At 31.8% G+C, this 13,220-nt stretch overlaps 2 protein-coding genes across 3 annotated transcripts; one reads left to right on the forward strand and one right to left on the reverse strand.

Moving 5' to 3' along the window:
* The first annotated feature begins 707 nt into the window (after positions 1-707).
* Positions 708-6,254, forward strand: LOC124919595 (peroxisomal adenine nucleotide carrier 1-like). The gene is made up of 5 exons (XM_047459864.1): positions 708-1,067; positions 2,592-2,823; positions 4,537-4,683; positions 4,781-4,935; positions 5,703-6,254. The coding sequence occupies exons 1-5, from the start codon at positions 925-927 to the stop codon at positions 6,001-6,003; spliced, it is 978 nt and encodes a 325-aa protein (XP_047315820.1). The 5' UTR covers positions 708-924; the 3' UTR covers positions 6,004-6,254.
* An 810-nt stretch (positions 6,255-7,064) lies between these two features.
* On the reverse strand, positions 7,065-10,765 carry LOC124919596 (mevalonate kinase). 2 transcript variants are annotated; one of them, XM_047459865.1, is made up of 5 exons: positions 10,559-10,765; positions 9,818-10,061; positions 9,465-9,718; positions 8,396-8,809; positions 7,065-7,295 (listed from the first exon to the last, which is right to left on the reverse strand). In XM_047459865.1, the coding sequence occupies exons 1-5, from the start codon at positions 10,689-10,691 to the stop codon at positions 7,177-7,179; spliced, it is 1,164 nt and encodes a 387-aa protein (XP_047315821.1). In that variant the 5' UTR covers positions 10,692-10,765; the 3' UTR covers positions 7,065-7,176. The 2 variants fall into 2 exon arrangements, with proteins under 2 accessions (XP_047315821.1, XP_047315822.1); XM_047459866.1 differs by having other exon boundaries at positions 9,818-10,089; positions 10,559-10,692.
* Between the last annotated feature and the right edge of the window lie 2,455 nt (positions 10,766-13,220).

Here is a 13,220-nt window from a genome sequence, read left to right on the forward strand (position 1 = left end):
AGTAAGAGTAACATTATTTTTTTTTATTAAACTAAATAGTGAAATAGCACAATAACATTTAAAGGCTTGTTTGATTGATGTAAGTACAAAATAATCAACATTTCATCTACTCATCATTTATTTCATAAAGAATATTCAAACTAATAATTAAAATACTTTTATTTTATTTTTCATAATATTATTAAAATATCAAACTTTAGGAACTTAATTAGATAAAAAGTGATCTAAATAAAATAAAAAATTCTTAATATTTCTAAAAAAGAAAAAATATTTTTGATATTTAATATATTAAATAAATTATTAATATTATATATATATATATATATATATATATATATTAATAAAGTAGTACTAGCATACTCCACCATTATGATTTTTTTCAACTCAAAACGTTTTCATTTGTATCGAAACCTGATAACATAACACACCACAATCATGTAATGTTTTAACTTAAAACGATTTTAATTAAAATCAAACCCGAAACATTTTGGCCACTCTTATTAACTTTTATTAAGATTAATTTATATTTAGTAAATTATTATAATCCTAGGAAGGTTAGGTTAAGTCCTGTTTGGATATATATATATATATTTTTTTTATTTTTTTTGTTAACATTCATTAGCCGACAAAATAATTGGCCTCTAATGGTTGTTTCAAAACCCAAGAAAGCCCATGCTCTGTTTCGTCTTCTATTTCTCTTTCCTCTTTTAACCAACCAACCTTCCTTCTTCAAGTTCCTTTTCTCTTCTTCATCTCTCTCTCTCTCTCACATGCGGAGGTTTTCGCATCTGAACAAGCATTCAAAGCTGTCCGTTTCTCACCCGCGAGCTTAAAATTATCATTTTGATCATTCCTATCTTTCTGCTTAGGAATTGATTTGTAAGATTATTTTAAACTAACTGAAGGGTTGTTGTTGTTGATAAGATGCCAGTTGATCTGGAATCTCTGTCTGAGGCGACATCAGGGGCCATTGGAGCTCTTTTGAGCACCACGATCCTGTATCCGTTGGATACATGTAAGACCAAGTATCAGGCCGATGCTGGAGTTCAAGGCAAGCCCAGATATCGGTGAGTGAGTCATATTTCAGATTATTAGTCTGTATGTGATTGATCATGTAATTTTGTGTGTAATTTGGATATCTTCATGGCGGTTGATCGGCTTGGTCAATTATTTTTTGTGCTAGTCGATCCTGTGTTGGTTTATGAGCAGCAAGCTAGCAGATCAATTTACATTAAGGTACTGTAGGATTAGGGTTCTTCAAGCTGAGCATTTGTTGGTTGGTAGAGGCAATTTTATGGTCTTTCTTTCATTGACGGAGCTTTTCAAGGTTGATAATGGCTTCTTTAGAAAGCTGATTGATTTGCAGGAGAGTTGTTATGTTTTAAGTCCCTTGAGAGGATCCCATTAACCATATAAGTCTGATTGCTGATGCTTTTCTTTTAGGGTTCTTGGTAGAAGGAGGATTGAAAAGGCTTTACTTTACTTTACTTAAGGTTGTTTAATGAGGGCAATTGTTGCCATTTTTAAAATTAAGTGACTTTTGCTGAAGTTAATTGATCATTAGCAGGTCGATGCTTACTGATATTCTGAATCCCAACATGTTTTTTCTCCTTAATGAATACGGAGTCAAGATCGTTTTTTAAACCATAGTTATTTCCCTGGAGGAGGTTATCATAACATCATACTTCCATGGCCTCTTGCCTAAATATTTCTTAGCTACGATTCAGATATTAGATTCTCCAATGTCACATGCAGGCTTATATATATATATTTTATTTATTTATTTATTTAGAATTCTTATTGTATCATTTGAGACTCATTCCCTGCATTATTGGTTGTAATAATTTATTCTGTCATGCACAATATACATCTCTATGATGATATAGGCTTCTTTGAAATTGTTCAGATGAAATAATTAAGGTCATTTTCACTGAAATGAGAGCATGCTTTGAGGGTTTAACCTATAAGAAGAGTATACATAAGAGAGATTTTGTATCACGTCATTTCATATAAACAGCTAAAACACTAATCAAAGGAAACCATCCTTTTTGTGTATCTTGTTTGGGGTTCAATTTAAAATAGCTACCAGGAATTTCTAGTTTTGGGGTTAGAGAATTCAAGGGAGAAATGGGTTTATTTCGAAACAATTTGGTATCCTTGGATCTAGATGAATTTTTGGATACAAATCCTTGAGAAACCGCTAGAGAATTTATGGATACAAATCAGGATAAATTTGGTATATATGATGTGGCTGTTTGGGATTCACTGAAAATTGTGACTACTTCAAATGCCTCTTGCTGATGATCCAATTGTTCGATTACCATGAAATTTGAATAGCTTGGATATCTCACTCAACCGATCTGGACACCGCCTCTGCTTGGAAGAGTAATTCTATCATTGACACATTGTATTTTAGGTGTATCATGATTTGGGTCGGACTAAGTTCATATACACTTTTTTTTGCCAAAAAACGGGTTCATTTACACCTTGTTAACAAACAAGATTCTATCTGGATCCACACCCTTTTTCTTGTACCTCTTATGGTTTTATTCTTGGAAATGACACATAGCTCTGTTATTTTTTTCTTGCAGGAACCTGACCGACGTTTTCTTCGAAGCTATATCTAACAATCAAGTGCTTTCTTTATACCAAGGCCTTGGAACGAAGAATCTTCAATCCTTCATCTCTCAGTTTGTCTATTTCTATGGGTATAGTTACTTCAAAAAATTGTATTTGGAAAAGAGTGGTTCAAAATCCATTGGAACTAAAGCAAACCTGATCCTTGCTGCTGCTGCTGGGGCTTGCACAGCCATTGTTACTCAGGTGATGTATTTAAAGCATATTCTTTAAGAAAAATCGCAATTATGTGTACTCTATATGTCACTGTTTTTTAAGTAGTGACAAGTTTAATTTGGTTTGATCTCTAAATTGTGATATCTAACACAATCATGTTTGAATTTGTAATGAACAATCTTTTTTTTTTTGGAAAACGGTTAGAACCATTTAATTGAAATCCCAAAAGTGGGAGGGTCAGAAATCAAGCTAGACAAACCCTAGCTATGATTAAGGATGACAATCAAAAGACAAATAATGAACAATCTTCATGTTACCTATTGAAGACTAGGTATATACATTGTTTGTATCAGTAATAATTGTCTTCATGACAACTCTACTAGTACAAAGTTTTACATTTCAAAGAATAACAAAAGATATTAGAGTTGCACGAGGATGACTTCAAATAATATACAAACATCCTATATATGGATAGGGACAATTTCAATCAGCCTCGATGGGGACTAGGCCGAACTAAACTGTTTTGATCTGTAGCTTTTTTCTTTTTTCGAATGGATAAAACTATTTTCAGTAATCCATAATTAACGCGAATATTGCATGAATCATGATGAAACATCCTGATAAAACGAATTCAAAGTACAAGTCATGACACGAGTTGTCATGAGTTAATCTGAAAAAAAAATATAACATTCCATAAGAAACATTGGATGGGATCAAATTCCACAAACCAACTCATAACTCTAAATCATCATCCTGGAAGTTTAATGTCTTTACAGAAGTGTCTGGGTCAAGGTTGGCCATGATGTTTGCTACTTTCAATGTACTCCCCTCATAGTTGACCTCTACATCTAGCATTGATCTTGATTCCTTTTTTTTTGGAATTAAAGTAGAACTAGCATAACACCCCACAGCCATAGCCCTCCCGCTTAACACTGGGCTACCTTGGTGAGGTATCTTGATTCTTTTTTGCTCATGCTCTGATCTTGAAATGCTATAGTTTTTTTACCCAATTCAGTGATTCTGTCGACGACAACTTTACCTTTAAATAACAAGATGAAATCCCTCTTTGGGATGAGCACGCCTTCTCTTTGCAGCAAAACACGTCTCTTACGAAAAAGCTTATCGATAATACCTTAAGACTTTTGCACATTAAACATCTCAATTATCCAAAGTAATTCCTTCTCAGGAGCAAGTTGGGTCCTATGTTTCGTTCCCATACATTGTTCTTCCATTACAAAATCTTCATTTAGAGAAGTCATTGCAAAGCTCTCTTTTCCCCATTGCAGATAACTTGTTCTAATCTGCAAAGCAGAAGGTATTTACATATCTAGCCCTGCATCCTCTCGAACACTAGTTTATATATAATTTATTATTTTCACTACTTTATACATTGAAATATTTTTGTTAATGTTAACATGATTATTTTGATGTTATTTTTGGTAGAATAGTAAGTTTAATAGTTTCATGTATTTAATGATTAGATTATTTGTTCATGAATAATTTTGGTTAAATATTTTGTAGTATAGATAAAGTTTTTATTTGTACTGTCTAAAGTTTAAACGACTAGAATTCCCAAACACAATGATTCCGAGGATTGTAGTAAAAAACAATTCCGAAGTTGAACCAAGAGGGGATGGTAAGACCACTCCCCGCTCGATCCGCCTCATTTTGACTTCTAATTTTTATTCTTTTCGATAAAAATCTATTTTTATTTGTTGTTGACTATAATTGTTCTTATTATAGCCATTGGATACTGCCTCTTCAAGGATGCAAACGAGTGCCTTTGGGAAATCAAAAGGACTTGGTCAAATTTTAACTGAGGGCAGTTGGAGTGATGCATTTGATGGTTTAGGCATCTCTCTTTTGTTGACTTCAAATCCTGCAATTCAGGTACTTTTTTTTTAATATGCCATATGAAGTCATAATATAGAAATGTTATATTTGTTACTAAAACATAATAATAATGAATTATTTATTACACCTGCAGTATACAGTTTTTGATCAGCTGAAACAAAGACTTCTGAAGAGTGACCAGAAGATATCAGAGGGATCTCCTCCACTAGCTCTCTCAGCTTTCTCAGCATTTGTCTTGGGTGCAATCTCGAAGAGCATTGCTACTTGTCTCACTTACCCGGCTATTAGGTTTGATTTCTCATGCACTCAGTTATTACATTATAATTTTGCATTGATAATTATTGTCGATGAGTTCAAACAAAACAATTTTTTGGTCATAAACCACTGCTAGTTGAGCTTATTTGTAAACTGATGCTTTTCACAATCTTTGTTTTGTCAAAGTTAAAATTGAACATGAATTTTTCTGCTTCCAATTAAAGACAGTGGGTTGTTTTGTTACCAATTTCTTTTTACGTTGATGATGATCTGCTAAAAATCACAAAGATGTATGAAATAATATGATCCAAAAGATAATTTGATCATGATCTGAGTAAATAATTTGTATACCAAATGAAGCAATGCAAATTATATTATAATCTAGATCATAATCTAAAATATATTTGATATGATCCAAAAAATCTTATTCCAAATGAAAAATATCACTTCCAATTTAACTTTCACGAATTTCCAATATGATCGTGACATAATACTATATTACTATTTTCCAAATTTTGTGTTGCTTAGATTGTATACAATTGATTTTTCTAGATTATAATCCAAGTTATACTGTAACTTTGTGTTTCATTTTGTATAGAATTTTATTTTGACTTTCTAGATCATTTGTGAATTTTAGCAATGTAGATATTTATTTTGTCCTTCTCCCTAAAAATAGAAAAGCTTTAGAAGGGTAACTTTTTGTGTTTCAATATATTCTTTTAGCTTACATGAGGCAACAAAAGACTTTGAAATCATAAACAATTGGATTGAGTGTTGTTTGTTCACATTTGAACCATCAGGTGTAAGGTCATGATTCAAGCGGCTGATGACCAAAGCGACAAAATGGTGATTAATGATGACAACAAGAAAGGAAGACGAAAAAGGTCACCGAAGACTATAAGTGGAACATTTTATTCGATTTGGAGAAAAGAAGGGTTGAAGGGTTATTTCAAAGGACTAGATGCACAAATATTGAAAACTGTATTGAGCTCAGCATTACTTCTGATGATAAAGGAAAAAGTAGCTTCATTCACTTGGATTCTAATTCTTGCCATCAGAAGATACATTTTTCTCACACCAACAAGGTTGAAGAATGTTTAAGCAAGCTTATGATGATGATGATGATGATATGGATTATTGATTGCAGGTTTAAACAATTCAGACATTTCTATGTTGATTTTATTAGTTTTGTTTGTGATTAAGAATTTTTGAATTGAATTGTCAAGCAAAATCATCTAAAATTATCTGATTCGACTTGGTTATCAAGAATAAATCTGAACTTGTTTAAATATATAGATGGATATTAATTGGGTCATTTTGAAAATATTTTATTGTTTATGATGGTTATCTCATTGAAATGTGAGATGTAAATTAGAAAAATTTCATTTTTTTTTTAAATATAATTCTGTTTGAAACTCGAATTTTTGAGGTGACTCAACTTTACAAAGTTTTTATTTTTATTTTTTAATCATGATATTCGAGACCTCATCATTAATGAAAATTTTCAAATACATCTAATTTGAAGGGGAAATATCAAACTAGGATTATCTAAAAACAACATTTTACCAATTTTAAATTACATTAACACCAATTATTTAAGCTTAAAATTTTGTAAGTTTATAAATAATTTTAATTTTATGAAACTATAAAATTTTCAAGAAAAAAAATGAATTTATATTTATTAAATAATTAAATCATTTATACTAACTCTTTTATATTATAATTTCTTTATTATTATTATTTAATTAATTTTATACTTAATTATATATTAAAAAAATTATTAATGTATAAAAATTATTAATTATATAACTAAATAATAATATTATATAACTTTTATTTTCAAAATATTATTATATAACTAATATTCTTTTACAACAAAACAATTTCAAATAAACTAGATTTTACAAATTTATAACTTAGTCAGCAATTTTAAATAAATTCTCAATTTTAATTGTCTTTCATATTATAAACCCCAACCTTATCCTATGCATGAAACCAACTCATTTGAAACTTCCAATTAGTTCAAAGATTAACACACAAAGTATGAGAGTATGTTCTAGTTCTAAGTCCAAAGAAACTGAACAATAATGTCTGAATGTAGGTCCACTTGAGAAGATCTAAAATCTAGAAAAGTTGAATTAAAACATACCAAGTGCCAAAATCATACAAATATACTCAGAATAGTCAAATATGATTCAAAGGGAGTTCTCAACATTATTATTTAGCATACATAACCAAAATCGAATATTATTACAAATTGTTTCCTTAACATTCTCACGATGTATCGGAAAAGCTAATCTGAACACCCTTACCACCAATTCCAGCCGATAAACATTGAAAACCGCAAGCTTCAAGCTCTGTAGTCACCTTATCGACGATCAATCCCGACAACACTGATAGACATGATCAAGGCAAAAAATACATATGCTCATAGATATTGATTTGAAAAAATGAATCAATAAGGCATCAATTCAGATGGTTCAGTAGGGCCATGACAATTGCTAATACTTAAATTAACTGCAAATAACTAACCACAAATTAATCTAATAACACTACTATTAAATGCCAATAATATTACTATCTAATATATTTGTATAGTTTGTTTTTGTAACCAAGGTGTTTGGATCAACTTTTCACATTATCTGGTGCAGGTAGTAAGCCTCTTAGTCCATGCAATCATCTCATCGTTTAAATCATTAATCAAAATACTAAATTATTCTTACTTTATTCTCTGATAAATTTCAAAATATCATATATTAATGATATTTCAGTCATTTTACCCAAATTAATCTACATAAACCACTTTTTACATCAAACAAGTTTTTTTCTTCCAAATTTTTTCTTAAATAATCCTTCATCACACAAGCTGTTAGTGTTTTCTGCTAATGAATAAGATTAGAAAAATATGATAACCAAATGTTTATCCTAGACCTTGGTTGAATAAAAGCTATTCTTTGTGCTAAATATAGGACAATGAATTAGTGTCTAAAGCATCCAAATTAGTTTTCCTTAGGGAAAAGCTAGTAAAATACACACGTTTTGATCTGTTTATCATTTCTTTAGAACATGTTTTTTTTCTAGAAGAGCTTAACACAACATCCCATCACCATGACCCTCTTCAATCAAAGTGCTTTCAGTGAGAATATAATTTGAGACCTCAACAATTGAGTTCAAAACTCATATTACTTGATCAACCTCACGTGGGAAACTCATACTACTTGATCAACCTTAGGTGGGAAACACATGTTTTTATCTGATTAGTGTAAAATTAACATTACAGTTCATTCATATCATGAAATGCACCCACCTGGATAGCTCAAAGAGTCCTGCTTAAGAGACCAAATGTCTCAAATTCAATTCTCACTAAGAACACTCTAATGAGGTAGGAGGTGATGACTGTTGGTGCTCGTGTTAATTTTCTCCAGGGAATAAACCCTGATTTTCAGAAGAAGAAAAAAAAATCATAAAATGCAATAGGTTATAAAAAGGATACAAGTCGGCAACAATGTCAGAACGCATCCTCCTCCTCCAGCTCCTGTGAGTTTGGAAGTTAATTTGTACTTCAATGTTGTCCGAAGAACAGTTTCTATTGAAGCATGGCTAACCCCCATACATTGAAGCAATCCTTGGTTCATTTCCATAAGTTCTTCAAGCTTTTCCTCTATCCCAGTTACCACTATTTCATCATTAGCAGGTGACTCTATAATAGAAGCAAGTTCATTACTGATAAAATCAACAGCCTTGAACACTGAATTCATTGCATTTGGATGTCTGATTGCCCTCTCTGTAACACCTGCAACCAAAGCCTTGGTGTTCCTCCCAACTCTCGTGTTTGTTATCAGCATTTTTAATGACATGTTGGATTTGAGACGCGTTAGTTCACCTGATTTAAACTTTATCATGTTGCCTGCAAATGTAACCAAAGAAGCCTTAAGATGATGGGCCCATTTGAAAACACTCTCATTTTGGATCCAAACGAGAAACTGTCAAACTAGAATCTGTGTCCGACTAAGTTCTATTTCAAAGCGTGATCTATATCTAACACAAAAATATTGTTTCCTAATTGGCCCAATATCGTATCTCACATTTTTTTTTTGTTGAAAATAGGTAGAGACTCATAAACTCAAGTTCCTTAAGCCTATGTTTGGATGCATATAATTGGAACTAGAGTTATAATTCCAATTTTAATTCAAATCTTATGTTCGGAGAAATCAAATAATTGTAACTCCGAAGTAGGAATGATTGAATCTTTAAAGAAACATATATATATATATATATATTACATTTTATTGGAATTGTTATTGCAATGCTAACTCCTTATTTTAAGTCATCAAACAGACAAAGGATTTGGAATTAGACCCCAATTCTAATTCTAGTTCCAGTTTTGCCTAAACCAAACATAGCCTTAAAGAAGACATAGCCAGCACAAATTTCTGAAATTATTTTTGGGAGACTGTCGTTTGCAGTACTCATGGAGAAACGGGAAGTTTAATTTCTTTAGTTACACACAAGTGCATCAAAGGAAAAAATTTAAACAACTGCAGGGGCAATATATTGCATACCATATGTGCTTACTGTGTTGTCAATGCCAGACGGCCTACCATGGATTATCTTTTCACCTTCAAATGCCCACTTATTAACCAAATCCAGATCATCCTCACTAAACGTAAGCCAATCTTTCTGACTTACATCTACATTTACTGAATTAGACAAAGCAAGCAGAGCAGCCGAGAGTGCAACACATAATGCAGCAGATGAACCCAAGCCAGAACCCAGAGGAAGTTCAGAAGTAATCACTACTTTCCCAGATCTATATCTGATCATGAAATTATAAAAAATGAGAGAAGCCAAAGAAACAAAAAACTTGAATGGGCTAATAGAGAATTAATTAGCAAGTAAGTCTCAGAAAACAAACCCTTGGATGGAAATGTAAAGCCAAAGAAATGCAGTGATGCCAGATGCTAGTCCTATTTTTGCCTCTGGTATATCAAGATCTTCAACGAGAACTGAAAGTGCTTTGACTGTCTCATTTGAGCATGATAAAGGTGATGAGGGAATGGAACTGGTTGAATTAGGAAGTGCCGCTGTAATTCTTTCAATTGGCCATGTAAACTCTAAGTTCAAATCCTTCAGATGGAGTATCAGCTTGTCATTCATATCTACATTCAGCGAAAACTAAATAAAAGTCTACAAGCGAAAAAAAAGATAATCAACATCCACTGGTTGAACACTTTAAATCATTCAATACAAACCTGAACATATTCATCTAGAAGATCAATAAACAGACCAATAAGCATCAATAAACATTTTCCTGAATTTCCTTCTCTTTAATCTCACATTTCTTCCCAATCCTAACTTCCTTAATCTGGTACTATTAATAAATAGAACTTCTACTTTTTTAGTAAACTCAAATATGTACACAAATCAGCAACCAAAGCTCATAAATGGATACAAATAATGGGTCGATCCTATGAAGGACTATGAAATTGAAAAAAAAACAGCAGAAACTTACCAATGATAACAAAGCATTAAATAGTTAAGCTAAATTTAATATGCAAATCTATCTGATGAAGTAAATCACAGCCACCCGGCATGAAAAGAGAAAACATTTTTGAGATGATCGTTAATGTTAAAGATATGTTAATTTTTGGCGTACCTGAGTCGGCAGGAAAACTAAGAGTAACATAAGTGCAAAGATCTATACAGGCGGCTACCGCTGTGGATCCGTGGACGACGGCGTGTTCACCGGCGAGGATGATTTTCCCTGGAGCTCTAGCTTTCACCTCCATAGTCTCTCTATCTGTCGTAGTTCTCTCTCCAGGTGATGAATGGAGATTTGACTAAGGGGCGGAGAGACTCATGAAATGCCTGTCATAGCAGAATTATGATTCAAGACTTTATTTACTTTTTAATTATGAAAAAGCAACAAACATTAAAAATAAAAAAAATAATAAAAAAAAGGACGAGCCAAGTTTGTAGGTAAATAATCGAGTCGAGCTCGAGTTCAAATTTATAAACTCGTTTGAGCTTGAGTTCGAGTCGAACTAATAAATACTTAATCAAGTTAAGTTCGAGTTCGAACTCAAGCTCAAATTGCCTTGAACTCGGCTTAACTCGTTTGCACCCCTATTAGTTAAGACCTTCTTGAGAAGATAATGACTACTATGATTTTCTTTAGAAGATAGTGATTAATTATGATTATTGAGAAGATTATAAGGTCTTAAATTCACCACTTTTAAAATAATATATTTTTTTCTTATTTATAAATTATGTTATCTAATTTTATTTATTGATATAAACTTTTATATAAATAGGTTAAATCAATATATTTTGTAAGTAACTTTTTACTTTGGAATAGACTCACGATCTATCGGAGTTATATCAATAATATAAATCGTTGAATAGTCGTCTCGTTAACTTATACATTGCATTCTCCTTATCTTTATATAGGTGAATATGATGGGAGTCTTAGGTTTGTTTAAACTTTGAATTTTAATACCTTGCATTATAAGGATAAATAAAAATTACATTTATCTAATTGAAATAAATAATACTCACTTTTGGTGTTCGTCACCATCATCATCATTATCCTTTTCATCGTCTTCATTATTCTCTTCGTCGTCAACATCTTTGGTCTAAACATGAGAGGACGTCAATGGTTATGACAACCTATTGATCGTCTTTCTCCTCTCATTCATCGTTGTTTTCGTTATTCATTAAAAAAATGATAACAAATTTGATAAAAAGACATTTATTTAACTTTTTCCTCATTAGCACCAACCTCTTACTCTCATTTCTCGGTTAACCAATAATAACCTTTCTTACCTAAGGACACTTGCACCAGAAGTGCTAAATTTTATACCTGAAATAATATTAAAAAATACATATATCTATTTTACAACATCTCAATTCAAAATATTCTACAACAACATTTCTATCTATATACCTATAACATTAAAATATTTATTTTTTTGTAAAATTAAAAAACAACTTGTAACTACTTTTTAAAATTCAAACGGCTATATTCCAACGCCTATATTTCAAATTCAAATCCAACGCCTGTATTTCAATTTAAAATTCAAATTCCAACGCCTATATTTCATTGGCATGTTCTGTAAAAAAAAATTGAGATTCAAATTTCAAATTCAAATTCAAATTCCAACGACTATTTTCCAGCGGTCATATTTCGAATTGGGCAAAACTAAGGAACTTTTCACTCCTGCTGATCACTGTAGAGCATTAACGTTTTCTAGATCTCTCTATAGCTCAAGCTTCTCTTATCGTTATCTCTTTTCATCTCTACATCGAAAGTTCTGAAGCTTACGTTTGGAGGAGAAAAGAACCTACAGTGTTGGAAAAAACCTATGCTTTCTCTACTATGTGAAAAAAAAAGATGAGAGAGAATAATGTTCCCGCCAGTTTTGAGAAAAAAATATGAGAGAGAATAATGTTGCCGCCAGTTTTGAGTATAGAACATGAAAAGTGGTGTTCTATATATAGAACACTACTGTTCATTTGGGCTAAATTTTTTTAAGTATAGCCCATCTGATGTAGATCAAATTTGTTGTAATTTTTAGTTTTCTATTTCTATTTTAGATATAGAACACCTAATAGACATTTACTACAAGTGCCCTAATAGACCTCTCATATTAGTAATCTCGTTACCTCACTTCTGCACTCAACCATGTCAACAGTACCTACATCTTTTACCATCACTTCTTCGAATCAACCATCTAATCATATCACCAATCTCTTTACCCTCACTTATTCGTTAAACCAACAAATTCATTTATATATATTTAACCACCAATATTTTTTCTTCTCCAATGAATATTTCATTACTAATCTTGTGACCTCAATTCGAGTATTTTGTACCTCAACCATCTCATATCATTACCGTGACCTCTTTACACTCACTTCAGCAAACAAATCACCAATCCAATTGACATCTAATCTTGTGACTTCACTTTCACACTTCGATCAACCAACAATCTCAATCACACATTTAACCACTAATATTCTTTTTCCCAATAAACAACTCTCATTACTAATATTATGATCTCACACACTTTCACACGTATCTCATCCCTCACCAAACCAACCACCAAAATCCCAATTAAATTTCCATCTCTTTAGATGTCACTTATCCCTCGACAAATCAACCACCAATCCCAATCGATCTATAATATCGTGACCCCACACTTCGGCCAATCAACATCTCATTCACATATATTTTTAACCACCAATCACAACTGACCTCTAATCTCGTGATCTTACGATCATTTATTACCGATCTCTTATCCCTTAGTAAACCAACC

This window comes from Impatiens glandulifera, chromosome 1, assembly GCF_907164915.1.
Source record: "Impatiens glandulifera chromosome 1, dImpGla2.1, whole genome shotgun sequence".
NCBI lineage: Eukaryota > Viridiplantae > Streptophyta > Magnoliopsida > Ericales > Balsaminaceae > Impatiens > Impatiens glandulifera.